At 35.7% G+C, this 13,194-nt stretch overlaps 1 protein-coding gene across 4 annotated transcripts in view; it reads right to left on the reverse strand.

Annotated features, from left to right (window-relative positions):
* Positions 1-1,554: 1,554 nt before the first annotated feature.
* ZBTB11 (zinc finger and BTB domain containing 11) overlaps positions 1,555-13,194 on the reverse strand; it is a 32,231-nt gene continuing 20,591 nt past the window's right edge. For 3 of the 4 annotated variants that reach the window (XM_055567966.1, XM_055567968.1, XM_055567969.1), the window contains exons 5-11: positions 12,899-13,078; positions 9,738-9,983; positions 8,084-8,228; positions 7,282-7,399; positions 4,683-4,841; positions 4,298-4,473; positions 1,555-3,713 (exon numbers count right to left, since the gene is read on the reverse strand). In XM_055567966.1, coding sequence (XP_055423941.1) covers positions 3,196-3,713; positions 4,298-4,473; positions 4,683-4,841; positions 7,282-7,399; positions 8,084-8,228; positions 9,738-9,983; positions 12,899-13,078 — 1,542 coding nt within the window. In that variant the 3' untranslated portion in view covers positions 1,555-3,195. The remainder of the gene's footprint in view (positions 3,714-4,297; positions 4,474-4,682; positions 4,842-7,281; positions 7,400-8,083; positions 8,229-9,737; positions 9,984-12,898; positions 13,079-13,194) is intronic. The other variant, XM_055567967.1, reaches the window with a different exon arrangement.

The raw sequence follows: 13,194 nt of genomic DNA on the forward strand, positions 1-13,194 counted from the left end.
CATTTTACCCTTTCATAATGATACAAGGTTTAACTCACCAGGAAAACAATTCTGTATTAGACAACTAATAACAGCTTCAAGATATATGAAGCAAAAACTGCCAGGATTATTAAAAGGAGGAGAAATAGGCAAATCTACATTCATACAGGTAGAGGTATTTTTCTAACTGATAGAACCAACAAACGAGAAAAAAAGAATAGGGGTACAGGATATTTGAACAAAAATAATCATTTAATTGACATATATTAAAACAATGCCTCCACACTGCATAAAATTAAGTTCTCATGAAACATTTACAAAAATTGACCACTGCTTATCCATAAAAAAATAACCCTCATCAAATGTTAAAGAATAAAAAATACACAATATATTTTTAATCACAGTAAAATAATTTTAGAGATCACTAACAAAAAAGATAACCCCAAAACCCTCTATGTTTAGAAGTAAAATATATGTGAAAGAATAAATTATAATGAAAATTTAAAAATATTTTAAATCAAGTAACAGTGAAGGAATACCATATCCCAATGTGTGGAATGCTGTGAAAGCTGAGTTTAGAAGAAACTTACGGTGTTAAGTACATACATTAGAAAAGATAAAAGTCAGCAGGCCTTACCTGAATGGTGGTAAACTGGAAAGAGGCAGCAAATTAAGCCCAAAGTCAAGATGGCTCAGTGGTAAAGAATCCGCCTGCCAATGCAGGAGATGTGGGTTCAGTTTCTGAGTTAGGAAGATCCCCCGGAGAAGGAAATGACAACCCACTCCAGTATTCTTGCCTGGGAAATCCCATGGACAGAGGAGCCTCGGGGGCTACAGACCATGGGGTCACAAAGAGTCTCAGCGACTAAGCAACAACCTGTACTCTTAACATTTATAACATTCTGGAGAAATCCAATAAACAGCAGTATTCACTTCAAAACTTCAGATAACAGACTATAAAATAAGCCTGATATATTTATCCAAACAGTAAATGTAAAACCCCTGTTTAGGAACCTCCATGGTTCCTAAAGGTTTAAACTGCCATTATAGGTTGAATCCTCTAATTCAGTTATGAGTGGGAAGCATCATGTACAGTTACACCACAGCTATTATAAAAGATAAAAAGACACTGAAGGTCTGGACTAAATCCAGCAGTTAAAGTAACTGTGAAATTACGTAAAAAGCCACTGAAATTTAATAAAACAGAACAAGCAGATTTAATCAGGAGATACCTGATCTGACAACAACAAATCAATGTGTGCTTTTAGAAAGGAATTATTATAAACTGTTTCTCCATGGAAACATAAAACTGAATTTTTGGAATCTTTATACTTACTTCTGCATGAAATTTATGTAATTCTCTAAACACACTTAAATTATCCAAACATGGCAGTTAATTGTACTACTTTTGATTTTGTTGTTAAGATTATGTTTAAGTGTAATAATGTCTTAATAGTATTATATGTTCCCTCAGTGGTTATTTTTAATGTGTTCAATTCCCCTCCTCTTTAAAAATGGATAAATAACAGCAACTGACTTATGAGCTGAAAATAGTGACAAGCTTAACTACAAAGCTTATGCTTTAAACAAGATTCAACATCTTTTATTTACATATTTATGACATACATTAATGGTCTTACCCAATTAACTAAATCTAATAACAGTGGTGACAATGGAACATAAAGACAATTCCAAATTTTAGATTGAAATACATTTTCACTAACTGAAACATACGATTAAACAAGCAGCCATTATAAAGCTGTAGACTGTTATGTCAATCCACTTAAAATTCAAAGTCAGCCACACAGCTACCGAAACAATGGGAAATGTGCAAATGCAAATATTACATATGCAGGTATAGCACATGCATGGCATCACATTTATTTTTCTTTTAAGCCACTTAAAGTAAACTGGAATAAGCATTTTAATAATATATATACATCAAGGCACATTCTTTTCTTGTGCTTTAGGAATGATTTACATGTGATTTGCTTATATCTTAATTTTACACCTTATATTAGCTTATTCTAATACTTAGAAGTTTAATTTTAACAATTATAACTTGAGTGGTAGTATCCCAGGAGAGAAATGTGATATCTCCCCATGGTTATTTTGAAAAATTAGAAAATTAGATAGCTTACAGAGGTGGGAATTTAAAAATCAAACACACAAATTTAAGTTTTCAGGCAACTTTTAAAAAGAATTTACTTTTAACAATTTGGTGGGCCATAATCAATTCCTTTAAGTAGTATACTATAATGAGGGTTGAACTGAAGAATTTTCAATATTCTGAAATTACTTGACAATCATATGGTATCCACAGGACTGCTGTAGATATCTATATTGCTATCCTATTTCTAAACTGCAGTTTTTTAACAAAATTGAACAATTAAACATGATACAAAAGCTGCAAACAACCAAACCTAGTTTTAACCTTTTACCCCCCCATTTATTTTCTTGTTATCAAGGAGAAATTTCCCATCAACAGAGATTATTAACAGTGTTCTTTGCTCATGGTCAATTTACTTGCCTTGAAGGTTAGCATAGTAAGGCTTAATAGGCATTTCATGCATTTGAATTGCATTTGAAAAATTAGCTATTCATTTAAGGGTTCCCCATACAGATTAAGTACACTGTGCAAACTTGATTACAACATGTAACTCATTAAGTGCTTTACAACAGAATAAAGAATACCTGACTTTATAAAGGGATAAAATAAATAGTAAGTCAAGAATCACAGATGTGAAGCATTTAAAAAAATGTAACATACCTATGCATCCTACTAAAATATTTTGTATTAGAATTTTTAACCCATAAACAGGGCAAATGAAATCACAGAACCTCTATATTTTGAAAATAAAAGAGAAAGCCAATTAGTACAGCCTTTTAAATTCAAAGTATATATAATCAAGTCAAAATGCAAATAAAACTGTACGGTTTTTAATTTAGTACAGTTCTTTTTTAAACATTAATTCGTAAGAAGTATACCATGATAATCCACTGCCACCAAATAGATTTGTTTTCAATTTGTTTACAGTAAATGGACTTTTCTACAGAACCATTAGCTAGACAAATCGTTGTATGTTAAAACACCACCAAATAGCCCAGAGCCTGTACATACAAACTCCAGGCAGATAGTCATACAGTATTGTAAACAAATGTTCTGTGAGTTCAATATACATGAGACGTCGCTTCTTTTTATCTCTATTACTACATTCATTCTGTTTCTGAAATATGTGCCACCTCTACTTCAACAGTTTGAATAGCTTCTGCGACTTCAGAGAGCTTCTGTCCTTGCTGCTGTGCCAACACATAATTAACCACTTGCATAATACTTTGGTCAGAGAGTGTAGATACTGACGGACATTCTTCAGTCGCTGCAACAGCTTCAAGAGCTTCCATAGTTTCTCCCGTCACTACCACAGTTTCAAGTTCTTGAGGACCACTGTTTTCTTGTTCCTGCATATCTGCTGTTAAGATGCTAACAGCATGCTCCACTTGAGTTCCCTGGTTATGAAACTGAAGGGTATCTTTTTCCAGCATGATCTTGCAAGGCACATAATCTCTGTGGAATTTAGTCATATGTTTACGGAGTGTTCTAGCATCTATGTAGGCTTCACTACACACAGGACAAACATAAGGCCGTTCACCTGTATGTGTTCTGACGTGGCGTTTCAGAGATCGGGCATCAGCCCAAGCAACTCCACATGTTAAGCACTCAAATGGCTTAACTCCTAGTAAAAGGAAAAAAAAAAAAAGGAAAAGAGAGGGGTGTGTGTGTGTGTGTGTGTGGTGAGGTCCAAGTACCAAAATTTATTACAGCTGCCTGATAAATAATGCTTTAAAGTACAGTATCCCATAAACCTTACTATCTTGACTATGGCCATCTTTTAGTTAGGGACAAATGGTTTCCCCTAGAATAAAGCAGATTCTGGATATAACCTCTAAAGATGTTCCTATGGATAGAAGTTACTCTGAGACAATTTTGAGTTTCTGTGAAAGTCCCTTTACACCTTCCCAGCAATCCTATAATCCTAGGATAAAAAAACAGAAGCTCAAGTAATCCATTCCAGAATAAAAATATTAATACAGAATATTAAGCTCACTAAGAAAGGAATCTACCTATCTACACAACAATTAGGTAGTCAGATTCACAATCACTGCTATTATTTGAACACATTTTCCATAATATGGGATTAATCTCTCATTAAGGAAGATAAGATAACAGACAAGAGGCATGGAAAAGGAAGAATCACTACTGGACTGGTCTGTATTCTATTTAAAGGTCTATCTATTAAACTCCATGAAGTGTAGTTACCTCCATGGTTGTTCATGTGTCTTCTATACTCTCTCAGCTGAGTGAATTTTCTTCCACATTGTTCACACACCCGTTCCAGGTTTTGCTTTGCTCGTCCTTTTTTTCCATGGGTAGCTTTCTTTACATGCCTTCTGAACAATGCTTTTTCGTAAAATTCTTTGCCACATATATTACACCTAAAATAGACGAAAAACACAAATTAGGAATACCTTTTCCTAAACACCAAAACCGTACTAATGGACTAACAAAACATATATTACACCTAAAATAGACGAAAAACACAAATTACCTTTTCCTAAACACCAAAACCGTACTAATGGACTAACAATTAATCCAAGTACATACATATCTCAATTAAGCTCAGATTCGCCCCAGATTTACCCACCTGTACGGCTCAGTGACAGAATGAGATTTCACATGGGAATACCAGTCTTTCTTCCAACTATAGCATTTATCACAAAATTGGCACTGGAATGGCTTCACACCAAGATGTTTGTTCATGTGCTGGCGAAGGTCTCTAGCTTCAAAGAAACTTTTCTCACATCTGCAATAACAAAGTCCATTCACCCAAATGGATGGATCATCTTATTCTTTTAAAAGAAGTTTCCAAGAACTCAGTATATTCCTGGGTTTCCAGAACTCTACAAGATGATCCCAATTTAAAACAAAACAAAATCTTAGTATTGCAATCTTGCATCAAGGCTGGAGTGTGTTAAGTTCGTTTAGTTCCAGAGTACTAGAAACATTTTAGAAAGAATCCTGCAAAGCTCCCAAAGGTTATCATAAAGGTGATTATCTTCTAGCTTCTCCTCAACTCCTTGGGATGTGCCCTTTTTACATCCATTTTCACCCTCTCCCACTCTGTTCATCTGCTGGGGGTAGGATTTACTCCTGCCCATAAGGATGGAGCAACTGACTTAGGTGTAGGTCAATCAGAGCACAGCATTCTCTTGGCCACTGTGATTGATCCACATAAGACCATAAGACCAAATGCCTTAGCCAGATTCAATGGGAGTGACCTCAGGGCTTTTACAGGAACATGAGAAATGCAGCTTGACAATTTGGGAATTGAGGGAATGTGGGGCTGAAACCATTGCCACTGTCTTATCCACATTGAGCCTCACAGACATCAAGTGCTAATAAATCTGAAATCAATTTACATTAAACCATTCAGACTCCTAGTTCATTCAAGCCAGTTTAAACTGGGTTTTCTTACATTTGCAGCTATAAAGGTATGCATAATAAACTACTTTTCTTTTAAAATAAGACTGAGTAAGGGGACTCCCTGCGGTCCAGTGTTAAGACCTCCCCTTCCAATGCAGGGGGTTGTGGGTTTGATTCCTGGTCAGGGAGCTAAGATCCCACATGCCTCAGGGCCAAAACACCAAAATATAAAACAGAAGCAATACTGAAACGAATTCAAAAAAGGCTTTAAAAATGGTACACATCAAAAAATCTGTAAAAAATAAAAATAAGACTGATCAGAGTGACATCAGCAAATATGGGCAGAGTTGGTAACTCCAAAAGCCCAAGCTTCCACAAAATCAGTAGACAAAGTGGCAAAAACAGTCAGAATCAATTTTACTGGTGCTCTGGAAACTGATTAAAAGTTTACAGCAACCAGGTAATTATTTAATTAAAAAGAAAATTGTTGAATCCTGGTAAAAGAGCTTTGTGGCATTTCAACTCACCCTGACCCCATCCCCTGGCTCCTCAGCTCAGTAGACACAGAATTCATTCTCTCTATGGGTTCACAGTATTAGAGGGACTTAAACCGAACTGTAGTTGTTTTGAACTACCTGGTACCTCTCAAAGTGCTTGCTTTTATGTAGCCAAATTCCCCCAGTGCTGAGGACTTGGGAGTGGTGGGGAGAGTAGACAGGAGGGATTGGTTGGAAACATTTAGAGGTAAAGGTATTAGCCACAGCTGCTGGGGCAAGGAATGGCAGTTGGGAGGAAAGGCTGAAGAATGAGATACTTCAGGAAATAAGACCTTTGAAAAACTCTCCCATATTCCCAGGCAAATTATTTGCCCAGGGCTGGCACATGCTCAGAAAAGAGCTGAAAATGCTCCATGCTCTCACTGATGGCTGACTCTGCACAAAAAGAAAGAGAAGACCATGGCAGGATTGTAAACTGCCTGGCTGAGTGTTGAAGGCATTCTGGAATCAGTGGTGATGCTTGCACAACACTGAATGTACCGAGAGCCACTGAACTGAACACTTTAACATGATAAATGCTATGTTATATGAACTTTATAAAAGGGATCTCAGGAGGTTCTGGGAGAAGAGGGAGAGGAAAGGAGTCTGAAGAAAAAGAGAAATGAGCAACAAGTCCAGTACTTCAGAAGAATTGCCTATAAAGAATCTCTGCCTGGCACCAAGGGACCATTCATTCCTATAGTCCCTACCCCTAGGTCGCACATTTGAAGAATTTCTTTAAGGCATTTAAAATGAATGATTCATATGGTATGAGATTTATAATGCAAATAAAACTGCTAAATAAATAGGAACACCTAGACAAAGGCAAACTGATTAAAATCAAGAGTAAATAAATAGTATTTTTTTTTAAGTAAAATAATAGTTTACTATTAGACTCAACTATTCTCTTTTTTCAGTTTTACTGAGGTGTAACTGACAAAACTGTAAGGTATTTAATGTGTAAAACATGATGATTCAGTATGTGTGTATACACACACACATGCACATTGTGAAAGGATTCCTACCATTTGTTAATTAACACATCCATCACCTCAGATATGTATGTGTGTATGTTTATATAATTACATATGAATATTCAATATCCACTTCCTTAGCAGAGTTCAATTACAGTTGAACTTTGAAAGTGACACATTATCAAGTGATACTGTATCAAACTATATCTAATCAACTTCAGCCACCTCAAATATTTTCCTTTGAAACAACTTTCAAATGAACTGAGTAAGAACATAAATTAATTGAATGGTTCACATACTAAATACTTACTGAGTACAATGATAGCCTCGAACCTCAGGCTTTGGTTGGTGTTTCTTTAGGTGCTTGCTAAGCCCAGAGCCTCTATGAAAAGACTTTCCACAAACTGAGCAAAGGTACTTGGACTCTCCTATAAGAATTAAAAAGCATGTCACAAATCCAGTGATCGGGTGCTCTTCTAACAATGCTTTATGTCATACTTCAGAAGCTACTTTATCAAGTGAACACAGAAGCTATGACTTTTGGCACCCACCTTCTAAGAATAACAAACTATGTCAAATATCCTATTTCCTCTCAGTATAGTACTAGTGAGGCCACTACTGCCCAAAGAATTTGGGAGGTTTGCATGGTCATCTGGATTATAACAGTGTACAGTTGTATACAAGTTCTACAGCAGATTATCTACCCTTCATCAGCCACTTCTACGTAACTGCTTTAAACATGTGAAAATTAGTATATGTGGACTAAAAATTCTAATAAAATTATAAACCACATACTTGTTGACAGCTACATCTGCTTATTGCTTAACTTTTTTAAAAATTAATTTTTTTTAATTGGAAGATAATTACTTTATAATATTGTGGTGGATTTAGCCATACATTGACATGAAGCAGACATGTGCACTAATTAAAAAAAAGTTTAAAAAACTTTTATACAAATAAGATAGCTCTAAAACTAGATGTAAGAACAACTTTTAAGCTTTACTCTCATTAATTAAAAAAACTGCACATATACAGTCTTATAGCATAATCAATACACTGGGAAAGCTAACAGTATATAACATGTAACTATGTCAATATAAATTTCTCATTACCTGTGTGAATACTCATATGTTCTTGAAGACTCCTTTTGGTAACAAATGACTTCACACATAGTTCACACTGGAACTGCTTCTGTGATTGATGGAGACTCTGGTGTAATTTTAGACCGTGTTTGTAGATGAAAGTCTTTCCACAGACCTAAAGCAGCATGGGTATTTAAACAAGTAAAACAGAAAAAGAGTTAAGGGCTGTTTCTGAAGAATGAAGATAGAGAAGCTAGTATGCTATTTTAAATTAAAACCTTAAATTATAAACAAAATAACAACGTTTAAGTTGAAACAAGGGCCTAAGATTTTAAGCTCGTTGATTATCTCCTGATTCCGTATGTAACAAATATTTCTATTTTTCTTACAACCATGTAATCTGTGGAAGACCTTAAAACAGTACCAAAAAACCCTCACACTGTCTTTTCTGAAACTGGTAAACAATATACATTAAAAGAGACATGGAAGCTTAGTCAAGAACAATATACTCATTCACATCTATACCAACTAAAACAGTGCTTCTCAAACTCTGATGAAGTACCAGTTTTTTTTCCTTTCTTCAATCTATTAGGGATTTTTGTTAAACACAATAAAGATGTCAAACAATGTCAAAATGCCATGACAGTTTCTACATGCTTACTCTCCATTTTTTTTACTTATCTTCCATGGACCACGCATCTTGAGTAGGGCTACAGTTGAAGACCAGAGGTCCAATTAACATTTAACTTTTAAATATATGAATACAATGATGCTTAGGACTTGGCTTCAAAATAACTGAAGGGAAGGGGTAGGAAGGGAGTGAGTGACAGTACATATAAAACACAACTAACCATAGATAACCAACAAGGACCTACTGCATAGCACAGGGAACTACACTCAGTATCTTCTAATAACCTATAATAGAAGAGAATCTAAAAAAGAATGAATAAATAGCTGAATAACTTTGCTGTATAGCTAAAACACAAAATTATAAATCAACAGTATTTCAATAAAATTTTTTTAGTTAAAAAAACTCACAAATGACCATGTGTTGGTAACTACTAAAGCTGGGTAAAGGGTACATAAGGGTTTATTCTATTCTTTGACATTCTTTTTTCACATAATACAATGCTTAAAAAAACAAGAGAGAAAAACATTAAAAATGTTACTGGTTCCAAAACTATCAATAAAAATAGTGGGTCATCCTTATATGCAAAGCTACAGGTGCTGCTAGAAATTTTTCACTGTTTCAAATAGCCCAAATCTGGCTTATCACAGGATTCTGAACCAGCAATCACATTTTGACATTTAGTCTTCAGCTCTGGAGAAGGACACAGACTTTAGGCAGAATTTCTGCTAAGATTTAAGTCACAGGTTCCTTACCAAGCCAGGCTGGCCCTGCCAAACATGAAGGTATGATTTAGAAGTTGGTTATTCTCACCAGCAACACTCTGAATTCCATCAAGTCTCCTTAACACTCTAAACAGATTTATTTCAAACTACAACTTCAGACAACAAATTAAAGAGCAAAAATGGGAATCATCCTTGACCTAGGCAACAAACTGAAAAAGTTAGGACTTTATGGGATATTTTACTAAAGTGATGTGGCTCCAGATTCAACCAGTCTTACTGTCAGTTATATTCCAGTCTTCTTTAAATAACAAAATAAATATAATGACTTTACCTGGCATGCATGTGGTTTTACACCTGTGTGCTTTAACATATGTATTCGAAGAGAATATAATTTAGGCAATGTCCTTCCACATATGGAACATATAAATTCTCGTTTGGTTCTGCCCTTCTCAGACGTTGACCCTGATGCCTCATTCGATGCGGAACTGGAAGAGGACGAAGTAGGTGCATCTTTCCTGGTATGTCGAATAAGGTGGGCTCGCAAGGAGGCACTGTACTGAAACTGTTTCTTACACAACTAAAAGAAAAAGTAAGTTCTGCCTCAATGTATTTTCATTACAAATGTTAAGTGAAATGCAACTCATATTTCAACTTGCCATTTGTCTGTTACAATTACATAAACACATACACTCTATACACTCACAGTATACCAGGTACCAGATTATACAGATAAAAGGGACAGACCCAGTCTCTACTCTGCAGGGGTTTATAATCTAACCACAGAAAAAGGATTTATATGTAAACAGGTGAAATAGTTAAGAAGGGGGAGTAATCAGAGTAAGGAAAAGCCTCAGCACTGAGGCTGGGTCTTAAAGGAATGGTAAGACAGACAAAAGGAAGCACACTATCATTACATGAATACTAACAGTTGTTAGGTGGAGCAACACAGGGGCTTGAAAAAGTGGGAGGATAAAACTGTGATAGTCCTTGGGACTTGTTTGCTTTTCATTTTTACATTGTGCTTGTTTTTTATGTTTCATTTATTTGGCTGCGCTATCTTCGCTGTGACAGACAGGATTCCGGTCTTAGCTGCGGCATGTGAGGTCTAGTTCCCCCACCAGGGGTTGCACCTGCCCCGTGCACTGGGCGTGTGGAGTCTCGCCACTGGACAGCAAGGAAGGTCCAGTCCTTGAGCTTTATCCTGTACTTGCTAAGTACTGCTGAAAGCCTCTGCTCTTTATTTTAAAATCAAAGTTATACACAGTCACGATCCATAAGACTTTTTTTAAAATAAATAAAACTGGCCTGTTGGTCCACTACTTCTACTTTTTTGACACTTTCTTAATGATCATCTCTGCGATTCTGAGTAATATGAATAATAGGAGGTGAGTCTCTACACCTTTCACTCTCTACACATACACAATTCCTTTCATTACCATACTTGCTCAAGACAGCTTTATCATCATTTTGGTGAGATCAGTTTCAGTGCTTACATTATTTGGATGATGTACATGTTATTACAGCTGGACAATATAGTACAGTATGATTTTCTTCCCTTTCCTTTTGCTTTCCCTTTAACTTCTCTTCGTATTTAGTGCTAATTTGTTGTCAAACATTCCCTCAATTGTTGGCTGAGAGAAGGTTTAAACACATCACCTTGTGGGATATCTCCGTCAAAGCACTATGCTGTGTTCCAAACTGGGGCAACTGTTTCACAGATTGGACCCCATGTTTTCCATATTTTGGTGGAATACCTCTACCAACAGCTTCCCGAGAAAGGGAATTTAGGGGGTAAAACTCTGCAGACCTTGCAAGTCTTGAAACTGTTCTTACTGTACCATCGCAAATATAGTCTGACTATTGACTTCAAGTTAGAAATCATTTCCTTTTATAATATTAAAAATATTGTGCCTTTATCTTCTAGCTTCCACTGTTGCTGCTGAAATGTCTGAAGCTATTCTAACCCTTTTCCTTTCTCTCTTCCAATTTGTAAGATTGTCTTTGTCTCCTGATTCAGAAATTTCATAATGCATTTGGTAAAGAATTATTTTAAAACCATGATTCTGAACATGTGACATGCCCTTTTAACAAGGAAACGTCTATGTTCAAGTTCTAAAATGTTTTTTTCATTGCATTAATGATTTCTCTTCATGCTGTTTATAGAATTACTTGGACATTAGAATACAACTAGACCAATCCTCAGTTTCTTTCACTCCCATTCTTACCTTGTGTTTTCTTTATTTTCTGAGTGATTTAGTCAATTATGTTTCCTAACTTTTCAGAGACTTTTTTATGTTATACATTTTATTCCTAAAAAACTATTCTGTTTTCTTAAAGTTTCCTTTTAAAAACATAGTACATGATTATTGTTTCACTGACATAATCTTTTCCTTTATCTCTAATATAAATCATACTTGTGGTTTGGGTTTTATGTGCATTTTTTTTTTTTTTTTAGTTTTCTTCTAACTGCATAGTCTTGAATTCCTCAAAGTTGTTTTTTGCTTGAAATATTTGTCGTGAGTCTGTATACCTGATGTTTATTCACATTTCAGAGTAAGATATTTAAAAACTGACTGGAACTTGTGTATAAGTAGGGAAGTAAAACGGTCAACCCCTGGCTTTAGTGAGTGGTATCTTTAGGTCTTTTTTTTTTTACTGCGCTTCAGATTTCTCATCTCTAAGAAATCTTTCTATTTTAAGGTTAAGGGTTTGGCTGTTAACATTCCAGGACTTGAGGAGAGAAAGAGCACTTACAATATTCAGTATAGAAGCTTCTACTTTCCCTTGTTGGGTATACCACACTGATACATTCACCCTCATTATCCACAGTGTTCTCTAGAGCAGTAGTTTTATCTTTTTCAGAGAGTAGAAGACAGATCTTTGACTGAAGGCATGGTGGTAGTGATTCACTTGCTCTTTCTAACCATCAGCCTTACCTCTACTTTCAAGGTCACTAGTACCATTAATTCCTGAGCCTCCTGGTAGTTCTGCAATACAATTTGGATTGATTCTTAGCTTTCCATGCTGAAAGCCTGGGAATGAGCCCTTTCAAATCTACTGAATCAGTGACTCCATCTAGAGACTTCCATGGCAGTCCAGTGGTTAAGACCCCACACTTCCATTGAAGGGAGCATAGGTCTGATCCCTGGTCGGGGAACTAGGATTCGAGTGCTATGTGGTACAGTCAAAAAAAAAAAAGACTACATTAATGTATCAGAGGCCAGAATTTAGTTGCTATGGTCTCCTGTTCTTTTTGCCTCTCTATGAACTTTCTAGAAAGATCATTTTACTGTCATCTTTCTACAGTAGAAGCAGAGGTAAGTCACTGAACATTTTTTGACAAGAACATGACATGTATGAATCAGCAGATAACTATGACAGCAATATAAGGGAGAAGGAGAATACAAATGGTAGCATAATAACAAAGCCGTAAACTAGATTCTATTTATAAAGAAGTTAGAGCCATTTATAATTAGCTTTCCAGATACTTACTGGACACTTGTAATCTCTAGCTCTTTCATGTTTCAGTATGTGCTTTATAAGGGCATATCGTCTCTGAAAAACCATTCCACATTCCCCACATTTATGGGATGCTTCTTCTTCTGTATTCTCTTTAGCATCCCTTTTCGGCTGTTTCATCTTTTTTCCTCTTTGAACTAATTTCTGAGCCACCTGATTAAGGAACAGAAAACACAATCCAAATTTAACTATCTCAAATTCACATTACCTTATTAATAACATTGGTATTTAAAACATTAAATTGCTTTCCTGCACCCATTCCCCTCCCC

The sequence above is a fragment of the Bubalus kerabau genome, chromosome 2 (genome assembly GCF_029407905.1).
Source record: "Bubalus kerabau isolate K-KA32 ecotype Philippines breed swamp buffalo chromosome 2, PCC_UOA_SB_1v2, whole genome shotgun sequence".
Taxonomy (NCBI): Eukaryota; Metazoa; Chordata; class Mammalia; order Artiodactyla; family Bovidae; genus Bubalus; species Bubalus kerabau.